The sequence below is a fragment of the Pinus tabuliformis genome, chromosome 7 (genome assembly GCF_031772625.1).
Source record: "Pinus tabuliformis cultivar Carrire ecotype Pingquan chromosome 7, CPIR1, whole genome shotgun sequence".
In the NCBI taxonomy this organism is placed as follows: Eukaryota; Viridiplantae; Streptophyta; class Pinopsida; order Pinales; family Pinaceae; genus Pinus; species Pinus tabuliformis.
In genome coordinates this window covers 956,635,890-956,661,480 of record NC_142293.1, presented here as the reverse complement: position 1 = coordinate 956,661,480, position 25,591 = coordinate 956,635,890, and the positions used below count along the sequence as shown (strand labels likewise).

At 39.4% G+C, this 25,591-nt stretch overlaps 1 protein-coding gene and 1 pseudogene across 6 annotated transcripts in view; one reads left to right on the top strand and one right to left on the bottom strand.

The window, feature by feature from the left end:
• Positions 1 to 25,591, bottom strand: part of LOC149250798 (Protein kinase superfamily protein) — a 351,978-nt gene that overhangs the window by 101,690 nt on the left and 224,697 nt on the right. For 5 of the 6 annotated variants that reach the window (XR_016266837.1, XM_089459241.1, XM_089459240.1 and 2 more), the window contains exons 8-11: positions 21,751 to 21,939; positions 21,524 to 21,605; positions 21,327 to 21,373; positions 21,084 to 21,165 (exon numbers count right to left, since the gene is read on the bottom strand). Coding sequence is in view for 5 of the 6 variants with exons in the window: in XM_089459241.1 (XP_089315367.1) it covers positions 21,084 to 21,165; positions 21,327 to 21,373; positions 21,524 to 21,605; positions 21,751 to 21,939 (400 nt within the window). In the remaining variant the exon portion in view is untranslated. Of the gene's footprint in view, positions 1 to 3,527; positions 4,388 to 21,083; positions 21,166 to 21,326; positions 21,374 to 21,523; positions 21,606 to 21,750; positions 21,940 to 25,591 lie in introns of those variants that run through there. The other variant, XM_089459238.1, reaches the window with a different exon arrangement.
• Positions 359 to 1,144, top strand: LOC149250799 (histone deacetylase HDT2-like; annotated as a pseudogene).

Below are 25,591 nucleotides of genomic sequence, written 5' to 3'. Positions count from 1 at the left end.
CTTCCTCGATAAGCATTCGAACATCTGCGTCAAAAGATGGGGGTTATTTCTTTATCATCACTCAAGTTCATTCATAAAGATGCAGCAGGACAGGGGGAGCAGTTTGACAGGGGGAGTCTGTATGCATTCCTTTGCCATTGATGTCAAAGGGGGAGAGAGCAGAAGAATATTGCCATCAATAACAAAGGGGGAGATTGTTGGACATGGATTGTCATTGATGTCAATATGGCAATATTCAAGGAGTAGACAGAGCCACCAGAGGAGCAGATGGAGATGAGAGAAGCAGACAGAGTTATAATAGAGTTCCTCGTTTGTTAGGAGTTGAACCGAAATAATCGAGCGGAGGGTTTCAGATCAAATGGAGTTTTGGGGTGTGGAGGAAAAACCTGGGGAGGTTCAGAGCTGTGATCCTGGAGATGGTAAATATCTCCACTTATCGCAGGCAGCCCTGGGTGAGATTCAAAATGCAAAGGAAAGTGAGAGAACTCTCCTCAATGTTCATGTTGATAATAAGAAAGTTATGCTTGATACACTTACATATGGGAAATGCGACCAGTTTTCGTTGGATATTATGTTTTCTAAACCTTTCAAGCTTTCACACAGTTGCACCACAAAAAGTGTCTTCTTCATTGGTTAGACCACAGTTGTAGAAGAAACAGATGGTGGAATGGGAGGATATGATGACTCGGACTCTGATTCTAATGATGATCGACAAGCTCAGGCTCTAATGCATCGTGTTAAGGAAAATGGCCAAAGAGAAGCGAGGCTTGCCAAGCCTAAGTTAATGAAAGATGGTGCAAAACAAGTGAATCCTGAACCTGTGATAATTGATAAAGCAACTGCAAAGGCTAAGTCGGGGAAAAGAAAATCACTTCTTGGCAAGAAACTGGTGGAAAAAGAAGAATCCACTGATGATGAATGTGAGCCGTCGGATCCAAGAGCAGCGGATCCAATAGTCGTCGCACGCGAAAGATGCGCGGAGGTTAACGGCCGGGGGACAGGGGGTTTCGCGGGCGGACGGTATTCCCCGCACCGCCTTTGGGCCCAAGGCGGTTTCCATATATGGCCGCGCGATCCAGTTAATGCGCGACACGTGGCTGAAGTGACGAGCGCGAAACCACCGCGATTGCACGTTAATGCGTGAGCACTTAACAAAGGCAGGAGGCGCGATCACCGTTAGATCAAGCGGTGAATGTAATCAACGGTGAGGAGCTGCACGAGGTTTAATGTGCAAGCAAAAGGCCGTAGCGACACGGGAACCGTTGGATGAGGGTGATCAACGGCTACGATTGCGAATGTAACAACCCATCTAATTGACCCATTAATAAAAATGTTAAGCTTTATAATATATGAATATATCTATATATATATACATTAAACTTTATGATATATAGTTAGACTTTACAAATATCATTTAATAAAAATATATATAGCATTAAATGATTATAACATATTTTGAAATGTTATAAGTATATATACATCATTAAATATTTATAGCAGATACTTGATAAAATGTTATAAGTAAAAACATTTAATGTTTGTAAAATATATTAAATAAAATATTATAAGGAATATCATTAAAGTTATACTATGTATTAAAGAAAAGTCATGCATATACATATATATAAGCTAAAGTTATGAACTTATGCCATAACGTGCCAACAGGGATATCAAACAAAATATATATATATCACATATAATGGGTCGTATAAATATCTGAACTAATAAAGACTACCCGACCTACTGAAAATTGATTGCGAGAAATATCGCAGAGAGACTTCAATGCTGAGGGGCGGTGGCTGCAAGTGGGAGGGCGGCCACCGCCAGGCAGGGGGGGATATTTATAGCAGCAGCCTGACCCGGGAGCAGGGGAAAAAAAACCAGAGGAGGATTGAGGATTGATCAGCAAAAACCAGGAGAAGTAACCTTGAAATGGCAGAGTCTTGAGTGATCTGAGTTCTGGGCACGGAGGGACAGAGAGCCTCTGTGGAGAGCTTCTCTGGATTGAGCAACCAGGTTGCTCTGTCTGGTAGGGTGGTATTGGCCATCCCGAAATTGGATCGAATCAGCCAGCAGTTCAGGATTTCCAGTTCAGCAGCAAACCCGGAAGACAGCCAGCAGTTCAGGTAGGTGCAGCTTCAGTTTTATGCATTATTGTTTTTCAAATTCATAAGTGATTCTATACTTGCTGAAATTCGAATCTAGGGTACTACACATGGTATCAGAGCTAGTTTTAAACTCTGCGGCACCTTATTGGCCTACACCTGTAAAAACACGCTCCTGAAATCTCAAATTCTTACAATTTCTCATCACGGCCTTACAAATCTGTATCTGGCATCGATTCTGTAATTAACTCAATTATATCAAACTGGGTTTATCAAATTTTAAAGGTCTCGGGTTCGAACTTCACAAATAGTTCCTGAAAATATCAGTCAGTTTCGACCCCAAGAGCCGTAGTTTATTATCGGGAGGATAGTTCCGTGAAAGCAATATCCATTGCCGGATGATTGTTTCGATTCACAGCATCAATGATCGTTTTCAAAGTAAATTTGGTGAATTTTGCGACCGAGACCTGTGCATCATTTAAATTGCCTGTGCGTCAGGTTTTGAATTCCACAGAGATCGATTTTCAATACGATAATCTCTCAATTTAATTGCTTTACGTGGTAAATACACGAACTAGGGCTCTGGTCCAAAGAGGCCGTGTTCAAATCCCTCAGCCGTCACTTTGAATTAACGCAGTAATCGCACGCACTGCGGTTTGATTTCCGGCCATCGTTGCATTTCTCACAAAAGATGGCCGTGACATTCTCGCAGATTGCATTTGGTCTGCCGCGAATTTCCGCGGGGAGCTTTCTGTCATGAATTCTGTCGATAATGGCGGAAATCAGGTCAAAAAAAAAAAGTGGTTTTCTTTTCTTGGTATTTGGCTCCTCTTTCCTGAGAAATTTAGGGTCAGCGAACGAAGAGTAGAACACGAATCGAGCTGGGCAACTCCAAGCCCTGGACGAGGCAAGGAATCGTTCGAATCCAAATGAATTCGACTCATAGTCTCTGCACGGGACTTTAATATCTTTCAAATCCAGTCAAAGCTTTTGTTACTTTTACGGTGGAGTCGTGTAGTGCGATCCTAATCTTCATGAATTTTACGTTAACGAAGGCTCTACGAATCACAACACACCAGTCTATTCGCGCGGAGAGCATTGCTGGGTCAACAGGATTAGGGTTACGAATTAAAAATTTATAATACTCAGGGTTTGAATCTAAATTAACTTGGACTTGAATCGAATATAAAAGCGTCTCAATCTTTGACTAATTGACTCAATAATGTGCGTTCATGGATCGATCTCTCCAGTCTCAACCGAGGGACATCTAGACTGAGGTGCAGGTGGCCTTTGTTAGTCGCTACACATCCAAAAGATAAGCTTGGAAATGTCAACGAAGGGTAAGTTGCCTGTAAATTTTAATGCCACCTTTAATTCATCCCTGCGCACGAAATGTTGCTGATCACCACGAATCGTGTCAAGTATTAACCGCTCATATGCCTCTGGAATGGCAATGCCCTGGTAACGTTGTTGATATGACAGATCTAACTCACTTTGTGCTGTAGACATTTCCAGTCCAGGTTACTTCACCATAAGCTTCATGTACATGGCCTCTGATGGTTGCAATCGTATCACAAATTCATTTCTTCCATGCTTGTTGCCTGTTAAACAACACACCTTTTCACGGTTATATCACTTCATAGCGGAGGTAAATTGCACTTAGTATATACGCTTCCTCACATATAATGCTACAATCTTATATACTTCAATTCCTATAAACATCCTTTCATGCAAACTTTGAATTTCAAATCTGTTTCCCTTGAGCACTATATCTACCTTTCCCCAAATCCTGATTTACGATTCATCTGATATATGAATTACATAGGAAATGCACACAGAATATGTGACAGTGTATTAACCAGCAGAAAACATACACTTCAGGCAAGCCCAAGGTATGTTGAGAATATCCAAACTGGATTCTACAATGAACGGATAAATTCATCCCCCTTATATAAGGATATACACTACTGTTTCTTTGATTTCGTAAAACGTGGATATACAAAGCCCATTATATATAAACATTGTTTCTTTTCTACCATTGCATTTTCATTTCTATAAAAATTCTCAATAACTTCTGCTGCTGTATCACTAGCTTGAGCTATGCCTGTCTCTTCATAATTTTCTTTCAAACACTGAAAATGAATCATATGATATAGACATGCCCAGTCATGATAATTATGATTTAAACTCAATATTTCAATAGGCAATATAATTTTAGTTACTAAGTTAGGAGTTAGTAGTGCAAAAACTCTGTTCATTGTTGGAAAATCATAGTCAATAGCCTGCAAAACAATTAACAAACAATAAGAGTTGACTCAAGCTAGAAATATTACTTCCAACAAGAATGTCCAGCTTTGTCAAAATATATAACTTTGCGATAGCTACTAGCATGGCAAACGTAAAATTTGGTAAACAACTATATGAAATGTTTGGAAAATGTCAAGTAGTCAAAACTGTCCACGAGAAGAGATGTAATAAATATAATCTGCCATTGATTTGGTTGTGTTCTGCAGAACATGTTAGTAAGGCTTCTTGAGATTGCCATGCTTAGTGTAAAATTTCAAAGCAACAGAAAAGGGTTCTGGTAGGTCCAAAATTTCCATGTTAATTCCCTCCTTTGAACCAAATTCGGAATGTATAGGGCATGTGTGTGCACTGCAGAGACAAATGCAATATCTGAAGGGGAAATACAATTACACTGCACTAATATCAGGGTAGCATCCTGTTATAAACACTAGAAATACAATTTACAGAATAATGTATAATGTATAGGTCTGTTAACACCCAAAACCTATCAGTTCGGGAAAATTGCACATTAAAACAACCAACCTCATCAATAAACAAAGACTTGTCATGAACAGACTTGTTAAGATCTTGACTGTGTCTAGAATGCCAAAATGTATAACGGTGAGGTCACAATCATGCCAAGATTGTGACTGTGTAATGCTAAGAATGTCATATACTTAAATAAATTAAGTTCAGCAATTAAATTGAGTATGCATAATGGTAGCCATTAAAAAAAAAAAAAAAAAAAAAAATTATATGTTATAATAGTGGTTCATGTTTTAATCCATGGCCAACTCATATCACTCATTAGGCGTTTAATATTAAAATAGCAAACTGTTGGGAAATAATATATATTGTAAATGTGCAGGCATTAAAATCAGTGTTCACCTGTATAAGGGTGTGACATTCTGCCCTTAGGTTTTGTCATGGCAGGAACCCATAATTTAGCACACTTCCATCACCCGAAGGAAGAACTACTTCTGAGTTGATTACTTCTGACTTTTAGAAATTCAATTAGCTAATTCATGCGCCAATCAGTGGAGGCACCAACATGTTAGAACCAATAGTAAACTGCTTGCAATTTATTGCCAAAGTTGTCAATGCTGGTAATCATACAAAGCTAAAGATTTAATCCATACCCTTGTAATTTATTCGGGGTATGGATACGGATGACCCCCTTAAATGTTATAGTCAGGTTGAGGTATGACGGTTATGTTACCGATGTACATTGTAAACGAAAAGCTAACATTTCCGTTTTGGATGTCATTAGGTAAATAAACTTTGGATGTCCTACCTCAGGGACTAATAACCATACACTTCTGCATTATTCATTTTTATTTTTAGAAAACCCTGCATTAGGACAAGGAGGTCGCGTGGCCACCCTCCTTGACCTCGGTACCAGTAAGATCCGCCTAGCGGGTAAAAATAGCAAAACTATACCCGTTTTAAATGTGAAGTTGCAAGGAAATTAGTGTGTTAAAATTCGATTATCCGCCTCATTTTTTTTATATATTTATTTATTTATATATACATTTTATCTATGTTCAGGGACCATTACTATGGTAAAGACGTATGAGCGACGACGACGTGACCAGGCAGCATCATCACCATTAATGCCGCCACCGTCGCCATCGCCACCGCCACCGTCGCCATCCCCCTCACCCTCGTCACCACCAAGGCAGCAGTCAACATCAAACGCTCAAGCGCCAGAGTTGGCTGTGATAATGAACTCTTTGGAGGCCTTGTTGGAAACATTAAAGGAATCAACTAAGGCTAAAAACAAAGAGGAATCTCAGCATGCAGCCACCAGTTCAGCGGAACCACATAATTTGGAGCCCAGAGGATCGAGAGAAGACATCTCTAGAGAGCTTCAGAAAATTAGACTCCCAGAATTTTCGGGAGGTCGAGCTGGTGAACGCGCTGAGGCATGGCTGGAAGGGATGAACCGGTGCTTTAGGTTAAGAGAATATTCGCCTTCAGCAAAGACAAAAATTGCCGTGTTTCAACTAAAGGAAAGTGCCCTGATTTGGTGGGGAAACCTGGAAAAGCAGCTACACCTTACATCAGACAACGTTCCTTGGGATCTGTTCGAGGAAAGGTTCCGCGCAAAGTATTTACCTCCATATTTTCAACAGCAACAAGCCAGAGCCTTTCATACACTAATTCAGGGAAGTAGAACGGTGGAAGAGTATGAAATAAGGTTTATGGAGCTGGTAAAATACATTCCCTACCTAGACTCTGATGAACGGCAAGCTGAACGCTTCATATTTGGGTTAAACCCTCGCATCAGAGCCTTGGTAAGTATGTGGAAACCATCATCGGTAGCCGAGGCAGTCGAATGTAGCCGTTATGCAGAAGAACACCTTGGAATCAAAAAGGATATAGGGCCAGCAGGGCCTTTACAATCAGGACTCCCAGGGAAGGCTCCCCGGAACTTTTTCAGAGGAGGTAGCTCGAGGCCACCTTACGGTAACAGGTATACCCCAGGTATGGGGACAAGAGTTCCCATGGCGGTAAACACTATAGCTGCAGAATCGTCCAGCACCAGACCATGGGCATCGCGAGGGACTACCGGTAGAGGAAGGGGTGTGAGAGGAACCAGCATGGGAGGACGCGGCTCGTTCTCTAGAAACTCACACCTTAATTCAAGAGGACCAGCGCAGCTAAATTGTTGGGGATGTGGGGGGCCGCATTTCCAGCGTAACTGCCCAGAAGCGTCATCGGACATATTGCAAAGCACCGGGAGGGAGCCGATATCAGCCAAGCGAAGTAATCATAGAATTCATGCAGTAGTCAACCACGACCAAGCAGCCCATCAATCCACTGTAGTGGAATCATCAGGTATTATCAATGGTGTAAAACTCAAAATCTTATTTGATACTGGTGCCACAGATAGTTTCATTTCGTCATATGCATTAAACAAATGTGGGCTGGCAGCTCGTAGACAAAATGATTTCCACCAAGTGGAAATGGCCTCAGGAGAACTCCAAACCGTGGGCTTGAGTGTGGATCAATGCAAAATTGACCTAGGGGTCTGTTCGACTAAACTAAAAGTGTACGTTACCGCCCTAGGGACGTATGATCTTATCATAGGTATGGATTGGCTGGAAGCTCACCAAGCGTGGGTAGATTGTTATGGAAAAAGGATTTTGGGCTTAAATGATGAGGGCGAAGTAATCCAAATTCAAGGAGTTAAGAGAGAAATTTCTTTGCGCTACATTTCGGCAATGCAGGTGAAGCGTTGTTTAAGGAAGGGTTGTCAGGCTTATGCAATTCACGAAGTAAGCCAGGAAAAGGGACCGTCCTTAGAACAATATCCGGTGTTAGCCGAGTTCCCGGATGTATTTCCAAAGGAACTACCAGGATTACCCCCGGTAAGAGAAGTGGATCTCACTATTGAATTAAAGCCAGGTACCCAGCCGATTTCTAAAACGCCTTATAGAATGACAGCTCCAGAACTTCAGGAATTGCAAATCCAGTTGAAGGAACTACTCGATATAGGGCTTATTCGGCCCAGTACCTCACCTTGGGGCGCTCCTGTAATTTTTGTGAAGAAGAAAGATGGATCCTTAAGATTATGCATAGACTATCGAGACTTGAATCGAGCTACAGTAAAGAATCAATACCCTATGCCGCGAATCGATGATCTTTTCGATCAAATGAAAGGAGCTTCTGTCTTTTCAAAAATTGATCTTCGATCAGGGTATCATCAGCTAAGGATTTCTGAAAATGATATCTCTAAGACAGCATTCCGGACACGTTTTGGGCACTATGAATTTACTGTGGTACCATTTGGGTTAACAAATGCGCCAGCCGTATTCATGAATCTTATGAACAGTGTTTTCCGTCAGTATCTTGATAAATTTGTACAAGTCTTTTTAGATGATATTCTCATCTATTCCAAGAATGAAGAAGAGCATAAGGAGCATTTGCGGTTAGTATTGTCCTGCCTTAGAGAACGTCAGTTATACGGAAAACTGTCCAAGTGTTCCTTCTTTCAGGAAAAGATTCATTATTTGGGTCACATCATATCAGGTGAAGGAATCTCAGTAGATCCTGAGAAGGTAAAAGCGATCATGGATTGGCCTATACCGAGAAATGCACATGAGATACGAAGCTTTATGGGCTTAGCAGGTTATTACCGGAGATTTGTGGAAGGGTTCTCCAAAATCGCGAAGCCAATCACAACCCTCCAGCGTAAAGGTGTTAAGTATGAGTGGACCGAGGAATGTAATAATGCACTCTCTGAACTCAAAAGACTACTCACCAGCGCACCAATCCTAAGAGTCCCTGATATGGGCAAAGACTTTACAGTATGTACTGATGCATCCAAGCAAGGGCTGGGTGCAGTATTGATGCAGGATCGGGGAGTGATAGCTTATGCTTCCAGAAAGCTAAAGCCTCATGAAGAACTCTATGCCACTCACGACTTAGAGTTGGCCGCGGTAATGCTAGCTTTAAAGATCTGGAGACACTATTTGGTGGGACGAAAGTTTACACTTAAAAGCGACCATCAAAGTCTACAATATTTGTTCACCCAAAGAGACTTAAATGCCAGGCAAAGGCGATGGAGTGAATTCCTAAGTGAGTATGACTTCGGAATATCATATATTAAAGGAAAGGAAAATGTGGTAGCCGATGCCTTAAGCAGGAGACCCCGGATATTTTCCCTCATACCCATTAAAGTGGACTTAAGACAACGAGTGCTGGACCGGCTTATAAAAGACAGCTGGTATTTAAAAGTGAGGGCAAGTCTTGAGGGGATTAAGGCAAAAGAATCTAAGTTCGAGGGTTATGAATTAGAAAGCGATGGGATCTTGCGATTCCATGGAAGGATGTACATTCCTGATGATAAAGATCTCCGAGATACCATCCTCAGGGAAGCTCACAAAGCCGTATATTGTGCTCATCCTGGAGTAGGGAAAATGTATGCGGATACCAAGAAACTCTTCTTTTGGGCAGGCATGAAGCGGGATATCACTCAATTTGTTGCAAAATGTTTGGAATGTCAGCAGGTAAAGGCAGATCATTGTCACCCAGCGGGTCTCTTACAGCCCCACGACATTCCTATGTCTAAATGGGAGACCATTTCTATGGATTTTATCACTGGACTACCTCTTACTTCTCAAAGACACAATGCCATTCTGGTAGTGGTGGATAAATTAACAAAAAGCGCCCATTTTATTCCGGTAAGAGATACTTATGATGTTGCTGACGTGGCTCGAGTATTCATAAACGAGATTATCAGATATCATGGAGTACCTAAGAAGATTATATCCGATAGAGATTCGCGATTCACTTCCAGATTCTGGACGTGCATGCAGACAGCCTTAGGTACTCAGCTAAATTTAAGCACGGCTTACCATCCTAAAACTGATGGGCAGACTGAAAGAGTAAATCAAGTACTTGAAGACATGTTGCGGATGTATGTAATGGATCAGCAATCCCACTGGGAAAAGTATTTACCCTTGGTTGAATTCGCTTACAACAACAGTTACCACAGTTCAATTGGGATGCCTCCATTTGAAGCTTTATATGGCAGACCTTGCAGAACTCCGTTAAGTTGGGACAGGTTGGAAGATCGAGTGATAATAGGACCAGAATTAATCCATGAAATGGAAGCGCAGGTCAGACAGATTAGACAACGATTAAAGGAAGCACAGGATAGACAAAAGAGTTATGCTGATGCTCACCGATCTGATAGGAGGTATGAAGTAGGGGACCAGGTCTTCGTCCGCATCAAACCAAACAAAAGTACTATTCGATTCGGGAAAGGGACAAAGTTGTCACCCCGATTTATAGGACCGTTTAAAGTCGTGGAAAGAGTTGGACCTGTTGCCTATCGTCTTGCCCTGCCATCCCACCTGCATAGAATTCATAATGTATTTCATGTTTCTGTATTAAGACATTATGTAGCTGATCTATCTCATAACATCCAGTGGAAAGAATTGCAGGTTTCGGACGAGGGAGTCATAACGGTCGAACCGTTACGTATTCTGGAACGTAGAGTTCGACAGCTGAGGAACCGCCTGGTGGACCAAGTTAAGGTCCAGTGGGACAAGTATAGTCCTGGGTCAGCGACTTGGGAGGATACAGAGGACATATGTCAGAGATACCCTAGTTTATGTCCATTTTGAAGAACTTTACACTATGTTTAGTATATATATTTACTTCACCCCTGTCAGAGAACCAAAAACATTTGAATGATAAGTGATAAGTACGAAACTTTGCGGCATAATATATGTTTAAATTCCTGCTGGTACGTGGATACCAAAATAATATATGTTTAAAATTCCTGCTGGTACGTGGATACCAAAATAATATGTGTTTAATTCCTACTGGTACATGGATACCAAAACAATATATGTGATTATATTACCCAATTATAAATGTTGAAGTAAAGATTAAGACTATCAAGTGAATTTACTTCTGGTAGAAATTGAACAATATAAATCTATTTTATTTTTTTTTTTGCATGACAAAACGAGCAACTGAAATAAAAGACAGGAAGTGAATACACCCTATAGAAAAGTCAGAATACATGCATGAGCAATAAACAAAATTCTGTTATATGTAGATAATACATAAGATATTTCAAATATGCTGATGCACATCTTACAAATGCTGGGTAAGTATAAGATTGCAGGTAAAACTGCAGATAAACTACGATTGCGGATAATTGATCCAATTTTCGAGATGACCACGTGATGACAGAACTCAGATCAGTTAAAGCTCAAAGTGATTCTATGATAGGGTAGTAGCCCTGATACTACTGGAGGGGTGGAGGTGTTACCCACCGTTTATCCTCCGGAACCTGGAGTCATGGGAGGACTGTGCGAGTCACGCTCCCCTAGACGTGTGATGATGACTGTCGGATGCCTACTGGGAATCAGGTCGGTATAGCCGACGCTGTTACCTTTGTGTTATGAATGGTTAGGTCAATAAATTGACGCCATGGCATACTCTAGTAGAGGACGGATAGGATGGGAGCAGAAGAGATTAGGGAGGATAGGATGAGTTTTGAATAGCTTGGGGTCCGGGATAGAAAAGGGTATGACCGTTAAAACCTTGAACCTAAAGCTCTAACTTCGGGACGAAGTTTTCAGAAGGGGGAATGTATGTAACAACCCATCTAATTGACCCATTAATAAAAATGTTAAGCTTTATAATATATGAATATATCTATATATATATACATTAAACTTTATGATATATAGTTAGACTTTACAAATATCATTTAATAAAAATATATATAGCATTAAATGATTATAACATATTTTGAAATGTTATAAGTATATATACATCATTAAATATTTATAGCAGATACTTGATAAAATGTTATAAGTAAAAACATTTAATGTTTGTAAAATATATTAAATAAAATATTATAAGGAATATCATTAAAGTTATACTATGTATTAAAGAAAAGTCATGCATATACATATATATAAGCTAAAGTTATGAACTTACGCCATAACGTGCCAACAGGGATATCAAACAAAATATATATATATCACATATAATGGGTCGTATAAATATCTGAACTAATAAAGACTACCCGACCTACTGAAAATTGATTGCGAGAAATATCGCAGAGAGACTTCAATGCTGAGGGGCGGTGGCTGCAAGTGGGAGGGCGGCCACCGCCAGGCAGGGGGGGATATTTATAGCAACAGCCTGACCCGGGAGCAGGGGAAAAAAAACCAGAGGAGGATTGAGGATTGATCAGCAAAAACCAGGAGAAGTAACCTTGAAATGGCAGAGTCTTGAGTGATCTGAGTTCTGGGCACGGAGGGACAGAGAGCCTCTGTGGAGAGCTTCTCTGGATTGAGCAACCAGGTTGCTCTGTCTGGTAGGGTGGTATTGGTCATCCCGAAATTGGATCGAATCAGCCAGCAGTTCAGGATTTCCAGTTCAGCAGCAAACCCGGAAGACAGCCAGCAGTTCAGGTAGGTGCAGCTTCAGTTTTATGCATTATTGTTTTTCAAATTCATAAGTGATTCTATACTTGCTGAAATTCGAATCTAGGGTACTACAGCGAATGCGGCAGAGGCTAATATGGGCGCGATTACGTGTTTCTTTTGGAATAAAAAAAAACAAAAGGAAATTGTAGCTCACTGCATTTGATTGTGAGGTAATACTTACATCTTAGAGGTAAATGTTTGCGACGGGTTTTCTGGTTTCTTTAGACTTGTACAATTTAAAGGTCCGGCTTGGTTCTGTGAAAAATGGCTTGCACTCTGTTTAATATGTACATGCCTACAACTTCTTCTACCTGTTCGACTTCAATATCTGGCAGAAATGAATCTTTGTTTCCCTGTGAAAAGCGAATGTGGTCCAAGGTGGGGTTTTGGTGATCAAAGGAGGTCACAGCGATCGAGGAGGGAAGCTGAAAGATCAAGCGAGTCAGAGGAAACGACAGTGATTGAGGAGGAAGCCTAAGAGACAGTGTAAGCGGAAACGAATGGACAAAGGCATGGGAATGTATAAAACAGTAGAAACAGAGAATTGTTGTGGCGGTAATGGTGGTGAAGAACCCAAGGGTGAGATAGTAGAAGCAGCAGAGGCAAAAGAGGCAGTGAAGCAGGAATTTCTTGGACAGCAGCAATATATGTATAAATAATTTATTAAAAGATGAAATTACAGATGATGATTCTTACAATTGCGGATGCCTGGCTTATATACCGCCATGGACACCCTTTGGGAAAAGGGCATGATCTTATGATCGTGCCCTTTCATCTAATTTAACTGAAAATTAAATAATAACCTAATCTAACTAATTTTTTACATAACATTGCCTTCCTCTCAAAAGAATGCTTTGTCCTCAAAGCATAAGTAACGACGGATGTTGTTGAAGAATGATTCATTCTCCCAGAAGGCGCCTTCTTCGGGTAAGTCCTTCCACTTGATCAGATATTCCAAGATGATCAAGGTCGCACATTTTAAAAGGTCTTGGATTAATCTCTCAAGTTCCGTTTTTTGGTGATTTGGATATTGGTATGGCTTGATGTTGACAGGGTCTGACCCTGCCTTGACTTCTATTGTATGCTCAATTTCCCTATTAGGCGGCATCTTCATAGGTAGGTCTTGAAATACTTTTTCATGCTTCCGAATCAAATCTTGTATCTCTGGTAACTCTTCTCTGGTCATATTTGCAGATAACATCTCTAACTGGTGACATTGTACTACATAAGCGGGTGCTCCTTTTCGACTTAGTTTCATCATCTGAGATGATGATACAACTTGATTTTCTGGTGCTTGGAATCCGTGTAGCTTGTACTTCTGACCTCCACATTTGAATTTTATAAATTGTACTTGACGGTTGGCGGCATAAGTACCTAAAGTTTGTAACCATTGGATACCTAAGACTACATCTACTCCTCCTAATGGTACCATGAAGAATGGAGACTCTAGATTAAAGTCTTGAATCTACAAATTGACCTTATGGCATTTCCCTACCTTTTCAATCTTCTTACCATTAGCTACCATCACTTTCATGTTTGGTAAGGGAAATGAAAAGATATTGAGTCTCTTTGCCACGGTTGCATCTAAAAAATTGTGTGTGCTTCCAGAGTCGACGAGAACCACTACGTTGTTCTTCTTTATGTGTCCTTTTAACGTTAAAGTCTGAGGTTGTGATATACCTGTCATAGCTGATAATGACACTTGTGGAATACTTCCATCATCTAGTTCTGGTGAGAATTCTGGGGCGTCTTCTATGTCTTCTATGTCATAATCTTCACTGTTTGAATCATTGGTTGCTTCACAATTATATAGGTTCTTTGGTTCTTTTCCTTTAGCACATCTATGTTTGGGGTCCCATTTCTCACCACAACGTTTACATTTACCCTCTTTTATCCTTTGCATTTCCACATTAGATTTTTCATCTTCACAACGATGTGGTGGAACATATCTTGTATTATTTGAGTCCACATACTGGGGTATCCTTCGTCTTGCATAAGCTTTTTCCGCTGTTGACCAAAATATTGGTTCGGATTTCTTTTCGGCTGTTTTTGCTTGCCGTCTTGCTACTTCTATATATGTAATGTCATGCATCTCAAGTTCTGCTTGTAAATGGGTTTTGAGTCCCGAGATGTATGACTGAATTAGACGAGATTCTGATAACCCAGGTACTCGTGTTACTAAGGTCTCCCATTCTTGAGTGTATTCATCCACACTTCCTTTTTGTCGTAATTTGATGAGTTTTGAAAAGAATTCTTCTTCCTTTACACCTTGGAATCTTTTGAAGAATGCATCTTTAAATTTTCTCCAGCTAATGACGTGTGTTGTCTTTTTCCACCACATATACCAGTTATATGCTTCTCCTTCCATTTTCATGGATGCATGCCTGAGCTTTTCGTCATCGTCATTGATGTCATATATCTCAAAGTATTCTTCTTCTTTATTTATCCATGCAACATTGTTTTTTTCGTTTCCATCGAATTTAGGCATCTCGACTTTTGCCCATCGCTGGTATGTTGCTACTGGTTGAGCGAAAAAAGGGTGTTGATTGGTAAAGTTATCCCAGAGTTGCTTGTTTGTAAAGGCTGTGTTACTCGCTTCTGGTGGGGTGTCGCTGACTTTTTTGGGGATTCAACTTTGTCATGAGAATCTGTGGACTTAGTTGAATCTGACGAGATGTGTTCTTGATTCTCTTCACGTTCTTTTAGTAGTTGTTCGGGTGTACAATTCGACCTTTTACACAGACTTTTCAGCATTGTTAAGACCTCTCTGATCCCTGCTTCTGTCTGGACATGGTAATTTTCCATCTTTATTTCTATTCGATTCGTCGTATCTTGAAGATTTTTTATTTTGTCTGCTTGCTCCCCAAGCTTGCTCTCGACTTCATTTAATCTTTTACTGACCTCGTCGTGGTTGTTATTTATCTTATGCTCTGCATCCAACAACCTTTTTTGGAAATCCGCCATTGTCATTGTTGACATTGAGCGGGTTTGCAGAGGCGTGTATTTATTTGCCAGCTAAAATATTTTTCCTCCCCCTATTTTTTTTATTAGCTAAAATAATTTTTATACATATAAATTTATATATATATATATATATATATAACTTTTTAATTAATTAAAATAAATTTAATTAATTAAATTATATATATTATATATAATATATAATATAATTAAATAAAGTTATGAAATATATATATATATATATATAACATATATATGAATTAATAATATAACTATATAATATACGTATATATAAATAAATTATATATAATATATGTTATATAATATATAAATATTTAATATAAATATATGTTATAAATATATATATGTTATAACTATATATGTTATATATATGTTATAAATATATATATTGAAATGGAACGGCACAACGAATTTAAATGAAACGGCACAATGAATTTAAATGAAACGGCACGCAGAGAGTCAACGACCACGATGTTTGACGGCAGACGTGGCCAGATAACGAGGGTTAAGAAATGGGTGCGGACGGCGGACAACGAATGGTGTGGCGCTGCGGACAGGAGTGGATGGGAACAGCAGTGACACGGTGTTGCGGACTGGACAGCAGACGGGAACAGCGGAGGGAGACGACGAGGGACAACGACAGGAATTTGCGGACGGATGGACACAGGGTGGATGACGCAGAATGGAACTAGACGGAGCCGAGAATACGCACGGGGTTGCAGCTGTAAGTGCAGTGGATAGGTAGCGCAGAACCCTGCTCTGATACCAGATGAAGCAGGAATTTCTTGGACAGCAGCAATATATGTATAAATAATTTATTAAAAGATGAAATTACAGATGATGATTCTTACAATTGCGGATGCCTGGCTTATATACCGCCATGGACACCCTTTGGGGAAAGGGCATGATCTTATGATCGTGCCCTTTCATCTAATTTAACTGAAAATTAAATAATAACCTAATCTAACTAATTTTTTACATAACAGGCAGAAAAAGCAGCGGAGGCTGTAGAGGCAGCAGAGGCAGGAGATCAGGAGTGAGACAACCTCAGCTGAATAGAGTGCAGCAGCATACCTGTTTATACCAAGGTTAGGTTGGAGCCCAAGAGGTTGGAGCCTCAGAACTGAACAAGACTGAAGTCATTGGGGTAGGTGCTCCTATGTGCAGAACCACTGCAAAACAGAGTTGGTGCTCTAGGGGTTGGAGCCTCACTGAAGTCCAAGTTGGAGCTTGGCAACTATTCACAATCAGACTTATACTTATATTGTATTTATTTCTTTGCACTGTCTTGAGTTTTAATAAAAGCATTAAATTCAACTGTTGATTTCTGTGTTCTGTGTATACATATACATATCTATATAGGTTGTTGGCAATAACTAGAACAATTAAAAAATAAATTGTAAGAAACACTGATTCACCCCCCCCTCTCAGTATTTCCAACATAGCCATCATTTGATCTTCTAGGCAAGTCGACTTGATCATCTAGAAGAGTTAGCCTAGCGCTTGTGGAGCCACTTGAAATAATAATTTCGCTTTACTCAAATACAATGAAAATAAATACTTTTATGAAGACCGACCATAGCTACAATTTCAACATTATGAATGTCACTCAACTTAAGGACAAGGATCAATCCAACAAAGACAAGGTAAAGCATGCACTTCAAGAGGCTTATGAAGGGCACTTATGGCTTAGGGACTAATGAATAAGCAAAGACAAAGGCTCACCAAGGTGCATAAGACCAAGAAAAGGCTTGCCAAAGATTGATTTGATCAACTATTAGAACAACAAGCCTTCAAAAAGCCCTAAGTTGAAGCCTAGGGTTAAGATAGGGTTTCCCTACTGTAAAATTACCTAGGGCTTGTGATGTCAGCCCTAGAAAGGAAAAATTAATTGTGAAAAGGTTGGATTTTGATGCAATGAGACTCAAACCATGTGTATAACCTCACCACAAGCCAACGCACTCCTAGTTGAATTCAGCCCTATGTCGTAGCCTAACGACTTGCCTTGAAGGGTCAAAAATTTAAGAGGAGGAGAGAAATAGGTTTTCGAAAAGTTTTCCAATGATGTTTGATCACCTATGTGGATGCCAATGCTTGATCCTTGGGTGATGGAGTCTAAGAGAAACCTACTAATTGAATATCAAACCTTAGTATGGACTAAGGGCAAGAAAAACCTTAGTTTTCAAAACCCTAGATACCATTTTATGAGGGGATAAAGTCATGAAGAGAGCTTACATGAGGATCACTCAAGGGATGTCAAACATTCTTTAATTAAAACACACAATGCTTTGCCAAGATTCCATAGAAAAATATTCAATATAACATGAACATAGAAACCTTAACAACAACCATTCCATGCAATAACCATCAAAAGATAATCAATAATAAAAGAATATTAGATCTTAGACTTTTGTGATCCATATTGATAAAGAGATTGTCTTTCGGATTAATCACATCATTGAATTTTGGTCGACGTTTCGAACCAACTAATGTGGTTCATCCTCAGGACAAAGGTGAAAAAACCAATCTTCCAAATTGTTTAAATAGCAGAGATGCATCTTGGCCCATAATTAGCTGTTATGAACTAGTGATTGAGAGAAGGTTGTTATGAAATAGGAATTAATTAATGGGATAAAATATTAATTTATTTAATAACTTATTATTTATTTTCATTTTAATAGAATAAAGTAATATTTATTTATTAATTTATGATTTATTTTCAAAATCAATGATATAATGTAATAAAATTTATTGAAAAAGATTAAAAATTGTTAGAAAAGAGGTTAGAGAAATGTTATTAATATAATAATTGACAATAAGTTTAATTAACGTTGAATAGAACAATAAAACTAAAATTAGTTTAAATATAATTAAATAATGAATTATTAGGGAAATTAACGAAAAAGGGAAAGACAAGATATGCATGAACAAGTCCTTTACTATCCCAAAGTGATGTCTCCACAACAAGAGCTAGTCTCCAAGAGAAAAATTATCCACAATAGATCACATCTCCACAAGAATACAAGTCACATCAGCTAGGCCAATTCCTCTAAGGAGGCTGAAATACTCCACAAGTGATGATTAGATACAACAATGAGGTGACCTCTATTTATATGAGGTCTACCTCAATTAATTTTAGCTAATGAAGCCCCCAAAATAAGTTTGACAACAAATAAACCTTGGGTTACAAGCCAACCCACTAGCTCAATGATAAAGCATGCCATAAATGCCCACATGTGTGAGCCGTAAGCCTCATAAATGTTGACGCCGTGTAATATTCCTAATTAGCCATGGCTAATTGGAATATTCGATTTTGCTCAATTTTGCCTTCTATAGTTATTTATAAATAAAAAGGTGAGGAAAGGGGGACATAACTCACTTTATGAATAAAGTCACTCCCTAGTAGCACAACGTTGTAACTTAAAAGGGGAGCCAAGGGGGCCCAAGGACCACGTAGAGAAGGGGCCCACGTAGACACTTGGAGGGACTGCGCAGATGGAGAAGGAACACGTGGCAAGAGAGAGGCTACGTTGGAGGAGGTGGGCCTTAGGGTTTGGGGAGAGACCAATGCTATAAAGGAGAGAGAAGCCTCCTCATTTTGATCATTCGATTATGTTGCATTTGAGCTAATCATTTCGACTTAGAGCACGCTGGTTGTTTAGCATGTCTGCAGCACTGTTTAGTGCATCGAGTGTCTCCGTTCGGAGATCTCACCCTTAGCACCGGGGGACTTCCTGACACCACCTACACTACTCACTTTCCACTCATTTGAGCCCCATTCATCTCTTTTCCCGTTCGGGTCCGCATGTGTCCACTAGGTCCACATAGGGTTAGCCTCCCCCTCCCCTTGCCCACATCTTGGGTCGCGCCTGAAACGATGCACCATCATTCAGCCTCCTTAAGAGCAAGATTGGCCTATATTTGACATCCATGATTTCATATACCCAAGGGACAAGGCACTAGTCCAAGTCTTTGGTGATCAATCTAAAATCTTATCCATTTTCTCTCCCTCTAAAATTTCAATCCTTTCAAGGATAAAGGAGAAACTAGGGCTTGGTGCGAATTTCTAGGGAAGAGGATTTTTCGAGGTTTGAGAGCCTAAACATCAAGTTGACTTGATTTTCCACAAAATCTCTCAATTTGGTGGGCATCCACTCAAATTTTGTCCATAAATTCTCTTGCCCTAGGTGTTTTCCCTAAGAGGGAAACCCTAGTCTTCATTCTCTCAACTTAAGGACTTTCTTGAGGGTTTCATGAGCCTTGGAATAGCTGATTTTCATTGTAAGAAACCCTTTCCCTTTGGTCTTGACCTTGTGAGCACCTATTATCATCAAAAACCTCAAAACCCTAGGTCTTGAGCCCTTTTTCTAGGGCTTTTCTTTGAGAGTGATTTTCTTCTTTGAAGCCTTGAACCATTATTGTGCCTCTCTCTTGAATGAGCTCTAGCAAGGTCACTTTATACCCTATCCATAGCATATCTACTTTAAGTGATCTCTCTTCTACCAGGACTCCTCCCATCGGTGAAAATCTATACAGAGCGGGGGGTTCTGGCTAAGGTGACATTGGGCCTCTACCCTATTGTTGTCCCATTGTCTAGTTTATACCTTGTAGGGTTTCCCTCTCCAAGGCCTGCTAGATTTTGCAGCAATAGGTCTAGGGTCAAAAACTAACCTCACTAATAAAGTGAGAAAATAGAATTATAGTCAAAATTAGTCAATCATCTAGATCACCCCTTAATCCATGTCAAAATGCCACAAACATTAAGTAAAAGCACGTGATTTCAATATGGTTAAAGTATCTGCCAAATGATGACCCACCTTCCTTCAAGAGGAATGCCGCATGGTGAGAGGTGTATGATCGATGCAAATGGTAGAGGATTATGGCATAATATCATGTACTAAGAAATGTAGGGTTGTTGGCTGGCTGGCTATCCAAAGAAGTACAAAAAATTTCTCCTATGGGGTTGCCCACTTTTTTGGCGGGTTACAAGCGGTAACACAAGGCATTTGGTTCAGCATCAAAGCACTCAATAGTAAACACTCAATAAGACATCCTTCTATATATTTGGTTATGTTAGTTGTGTAGGAAGTTGTCATTAACAGGATGTAGGTGTAATGCCTCCTTCCTTCTCCTTGTCACTTTGTAAATCCATCATCCTATCCCAAGTTATCATTAAGGAAAGATGCCAGGATATTAGACATTAGGTAATTGCTTAAGACCAACTTGATCTAATGTACAAATAAAATGTGCTTTTGTACTTTTGTATTTCACAGTACCAATCTGTCTTGTGCATGGGTGATCCAACAGTCTTGATCCATGTCCTTTCATCTTATTGGTATATGATATCTATTTTAAAGATCATGGAGGAATATCCTTCAATAATGGCCAAACACCAATGTGATGCCACATGATGGAAAGTAAAGTATTGTAGTAGGTGTAGCATTTCTTTCATGAGCCGCAATACAACTTTTTGGTTTCTCCATGGATGATTTCTTCTCTAAGGATTTTACCACATAAACCTCACTGTCTCTCTTTTTCATTTGTGAGTTGTTTCTCTTTAGTGTTCACTGTTTTTTTTTTATTTGTGAGTTGCTTCTCTTCAGTGTTCATTTCTCTTTGGTGTTCACTCCTTGGTTTCCAAATTTCAATGCATTTAAAGGAAATATTCTTGAAAGCAGAATTGAACTAGACACTGATGGAACTACTTTGAAACACATAAGATAAAAGTATAAATGTCCATGCATACCTGGAGCAATTCCCAACCAGCTCTATCATCAAGATCAAGGAAATTCACTGCTTCTGACCAGCGGTCATCGGCTTGACAATACCTGGATAAAAATATCTCCATAAATTTTGAGAAGGTTCATGACATAAATTAGGAAGGAGAATATTTTGTAACTGTGTCATCAGCATATGTAACTAATATATCTCAAACAACCATTTCAATGAACCAGAGCGGAAAATGATTTGCATAAATATAGAAGCATACTCTCTGACTGCCTGTATATCAAGTTGAAAAGTACTCTCCAAAAGCCTCTGTAAATTGATGAGAAAAGCACCATTAGTTCCCTGTCTTAAAAAAAAAGGCTTTTAACTTCCAAGAGATTTTCCTTAGCTGTAAAATAGCATAGGTAACAATGTAAAGCAACAGAAAGTTCTAGCCAGATTAGCGTGGTTATCTCCAACCTGCAAGGATGGACCATCAATACTTTCTTTTTCACACAAAGGGATGAATGCCATATATGCTAAAAGCAGTCCCGCTGCATATCTGTCAAAAGAATGATAATTGAGAGACAAAGATTAACTGAGCATCATGCTGAAAATAACTTGAAACACAAATTCTCAGAGAGAAAACAAGCACTGAAATTAGGAAAATAAACAGTATCTGAATACAAGTCCAAGCAAAAACTTACATGTCATCAGAAATTCCAAAAGCCTTTTTCTCTAATGGGGTAAAAGCACCAGATGATACTGCTCTGCGCCATAAACCTTCTGACTGTGCTTCTGCAGCTGTTTCTAAAGATATGTCTCCTGAACTAACAGAAGAGCTGGTTCTTATTGATGAGAAACCAATATCCTTGGCACCAAAAATCGCCCGATCACTTCAAAAAAAGAAAACAAAAAAGGAAACGTTAGTAATAAGGAAAATCCTAATCTAGAAGAGAATAATGTAACTAAAGTTTACTAAATCCATTAAGCACAGAGCCATGTTCATGTATCTCATGGAAACTGGAACCCAAATGCCTATGTCATTCTGGCACTATCACACCCAGAGGCATCACTGATGCAGGGTCTTCTCCATGCATGTATTAAGAGAGAACAGATCTTACTAATGATTTCCATGTTTTGAACTAGGTAAAATGTAAGGTTGAATCAGAATAAATCTAGATTCCATAATATTTTGCATGACAAAACCTTTTTACTAGATCGTGTAATATCCCTAAGGAAAATTAACAATGATAAACAAAGCATGCATAGCAAAAGCAGCACAAAAATTTCACACAAAATTAAACACTCGGAAATACTCCAAAAATTGCACAGAACTGAGCCATTTTATTATAATGCAAAGGGGGTACAATATAAGCTCGGAATGTATGCACCTGGGCTTGCCCAAGGCAAGCTAACAAGGCCCAGGTGATGAAAATGCTTGCTCAGCTGCTAGGAAGATGCTCCCCACAAATGCTATGCGCTGGACCCAGAAAACTGCACTGCTGGCTGGAAGAAACTGTTGTTTGGCCCTCCTCCGGTGCTCAGAAAATCTTGGGAAATTAACCCGTCTCCCCAAAAATAACCCACCAAAACCCAGAAAGGGTTTGGTCTAAAGCTGACCTCTGAAATTAGCCCAAATTTCCACGCTCTCCTCCATGCTCCAACTGCTGGGAAAATCGGCCCTCCAGAAAATAACACTGTTTGAGATCCCCAAAATGGCAGCAAGGCCTAGCGAAATTCCCCTCCAGAAGTCTCAACAAATGTCAGCTCACCCCAGCACCCAAATAAGCCTTCTCCAAAGCTCCCACGTGTGGCATAAATTCACCACTGCGCAGGCCCACGTAGTCCCTAATGATGGTTCAATGGCACAGCAAACTCCCTCAAAATCATGCCTAGCTAACGGTCCAAATCTCCAGCAAATGGTGACCCAAATTACTTCCAAAAAGCCCAATGAATTCTCTGCTCCACAACCAGCTCCTCCAAGTGATGCGTACTTCCCTTTCTGCACCAAACCTGCTAGAAAATCTCCACGAATTGCTGGAAAAAATCCCGGGTAACTCCTGTTGACCACTGCCGGTCAACCGCCCATAGCAGTACACCCCCTTTTTCTTTGCAAAAAGGGTAGCGCTTGATCGACATGTCCGTGCCATCCTTCAGTCATCCACAGCTTGATCAATTTATGTTGACCCAGTCTGCATGTATAAATTGTAAATAATATTAGCAGATATGAGTCATGTCTGTAAATTGCCTAGGTGGACCTAATTTTCTAAGTGATAATCTACGTCCCGGAAGGTTTTTCGTCTCACTGATCCATGATCGGCAGAGTTTTCCTTCAGCCTAACCCCAAAGCCGGGATGGATTTTGTCACTAGAATCTTAGGAGAATCTTAGTGTGTTAATCTGCTAGATTATAGTTGTGTCGCAGAACTGGGTGGTTTATGAGGGTCTATGTCAAATGGGATTTCCCCCCTTGGGATGTAAAGTTGTAAAAGTCATGATGTAAAATGTCTTGAGGGATAAGAAATGTTTTAATCCCCTCATAAGTCCTAAGTCCTAGGTCCTAGGTAATTTTCCCAAAAGCTAAGTTCAAGGATCCATTTAAAAATAAATTAAAAAATAATAAATAAATAAAAATATAAAAATATAAAAATATAAAAAAAATAATAAAGTAATAAAACCTAAAAATAATAAAATAATAATATTTTGAGTAAACAAATGCAGAATTTCAATTTTTTAATACATTAAAAATTCGACGGATGAGATCAAGAGATATCTTGATCCTCATCGACGGTCGAGATCATTTTGACATGGATCACTTGAACTAGCTGTTGGGATCTTTTCCTTTAAATAGGGTGCTAGGGGTCATTTGAGATCATTCGATCTTGGAGTCTTGTGCTGAAGAAGCTCTCTTGTAAACTTTTCTGCTGCTAATAAAGAAAGACTTTGGGGTTCAAATCTTGCTGGTGTTACTCTCTGGAAGTGTTGTGAGCTATTTTATTTTCTGCATATTTTGATTTTCAGCCATTAGTAACAGCTTATTATAGAGTACTGTTGAGCACAGGTGTCTTGTTCACATGTTAGGGTTTGAATGGTATTAGGTTTTCTGAAGTAATGGCAGGTATCTCCATTGCTGTTGAGATCTAGTATTGTTTTTTCTCTCTTTATTGACGGTTGAAATGAGCTGTGCAGGAAACCCTTATTAAAGAAGACCAGTGGGCGTTTGGGAAAGTTCTCGGTTGAACCAGCCAACTCCCGCAAGCATTTCTTGCAGAGCCCAACTAGTTTTGAACCCGGGTTTATCATTCAGTTTATTTTTCTAAATTGCATGAGAGATTTTCTGAGGCTTTTCATAGTAAATCTGAATTTTTTGATAATATTACTGCCGATTATTGATCAATCTGGCTTTTTAAGAGTCAAAAGCTGTAAATTGTTTAGCTGATCTGGGGTTTTCAATTTTGTTCTGTGCATATATTATATTAGGGTTTTCCTTTCCTCTACAGGTTACAGGTGCTTTGGAGCAGAGAAATTTCAAACATAAAATTTGTGAAGGGCTTCATTGTTTTCTGGGCAGTCTGCTTGTTGTTCTGTGTTTTCTTTAAATTATTTAGAAGAAATTGGAATTTTGGACCTGCAACGATACACCACACGTCGGAGGATTCAGCCATTGAGTATTACTGGACACTGCAAAGCCCTGACCATCCCCTCGTCCCTCACGTGAAGCCTGCAATCCATCTGAAATCCTTCATCACCCACGGATATTATCACACCGCTCACGTCACATCCAGTGCTAGAACCCTGCGTAAATTCCATTTCTGCGGTCCTCAATTCTTTTACACGCCCACGCAGTCACCTACGCAGTCATATTTCTTCCCTTTTGTGCTATCGAAACTTCTGTGGACCTTCAAGCATATACGACGTGGGTAAGATTGGGCATGGCTGTCAAAAAAAAACATCGCGTCTGCAAACAAAGGCAAAGAAAACGCGAATTTCCTCTTTGTGGAAGCGTGTATTCGTTGCTCCTCACGCTGATCTGCATATCATTTTTTTTATGCCGCCGTCCAGTTTCTCAACGCCTTAAGCCTGCGAACTTCCTGCGTTTCTTGGCTGCCATCACAAGCCTGCAAGAGCACGTTTCAATTTTTTCATACGGGCCAGGTCCTCATTTGCGTCGAGCAGTAAGAAATTTTCGTTTTCGAATTTCATTATACATAAGTCTGCCTGCGTCCTGCGTTTTTTTTGGGTTATACGAATTCAGACTTTGATTTTTTTCTTTATTATTCAGATTATAGCGTAGGTTTAGTCTTCATCGGCTTTTTATAGCATAGGTCTGTTTTTCAGTTTAGGTTTTACAAAATAATATATATATAAATCGATTTTCATAGTTTAAATTTATTTATTAAGTTTTAGATTTAGGTTTTATTTAATCTTTTTTTAAGTTAGAACTATAATCGTTGTTTTAGTTTCATTTCCTTTAGCTTTTGTTTTATTTAAACTTTGAATTTAGAATCATAAAAATAAAAAGCTTAAAAAGAGTTCCTTTTTTATG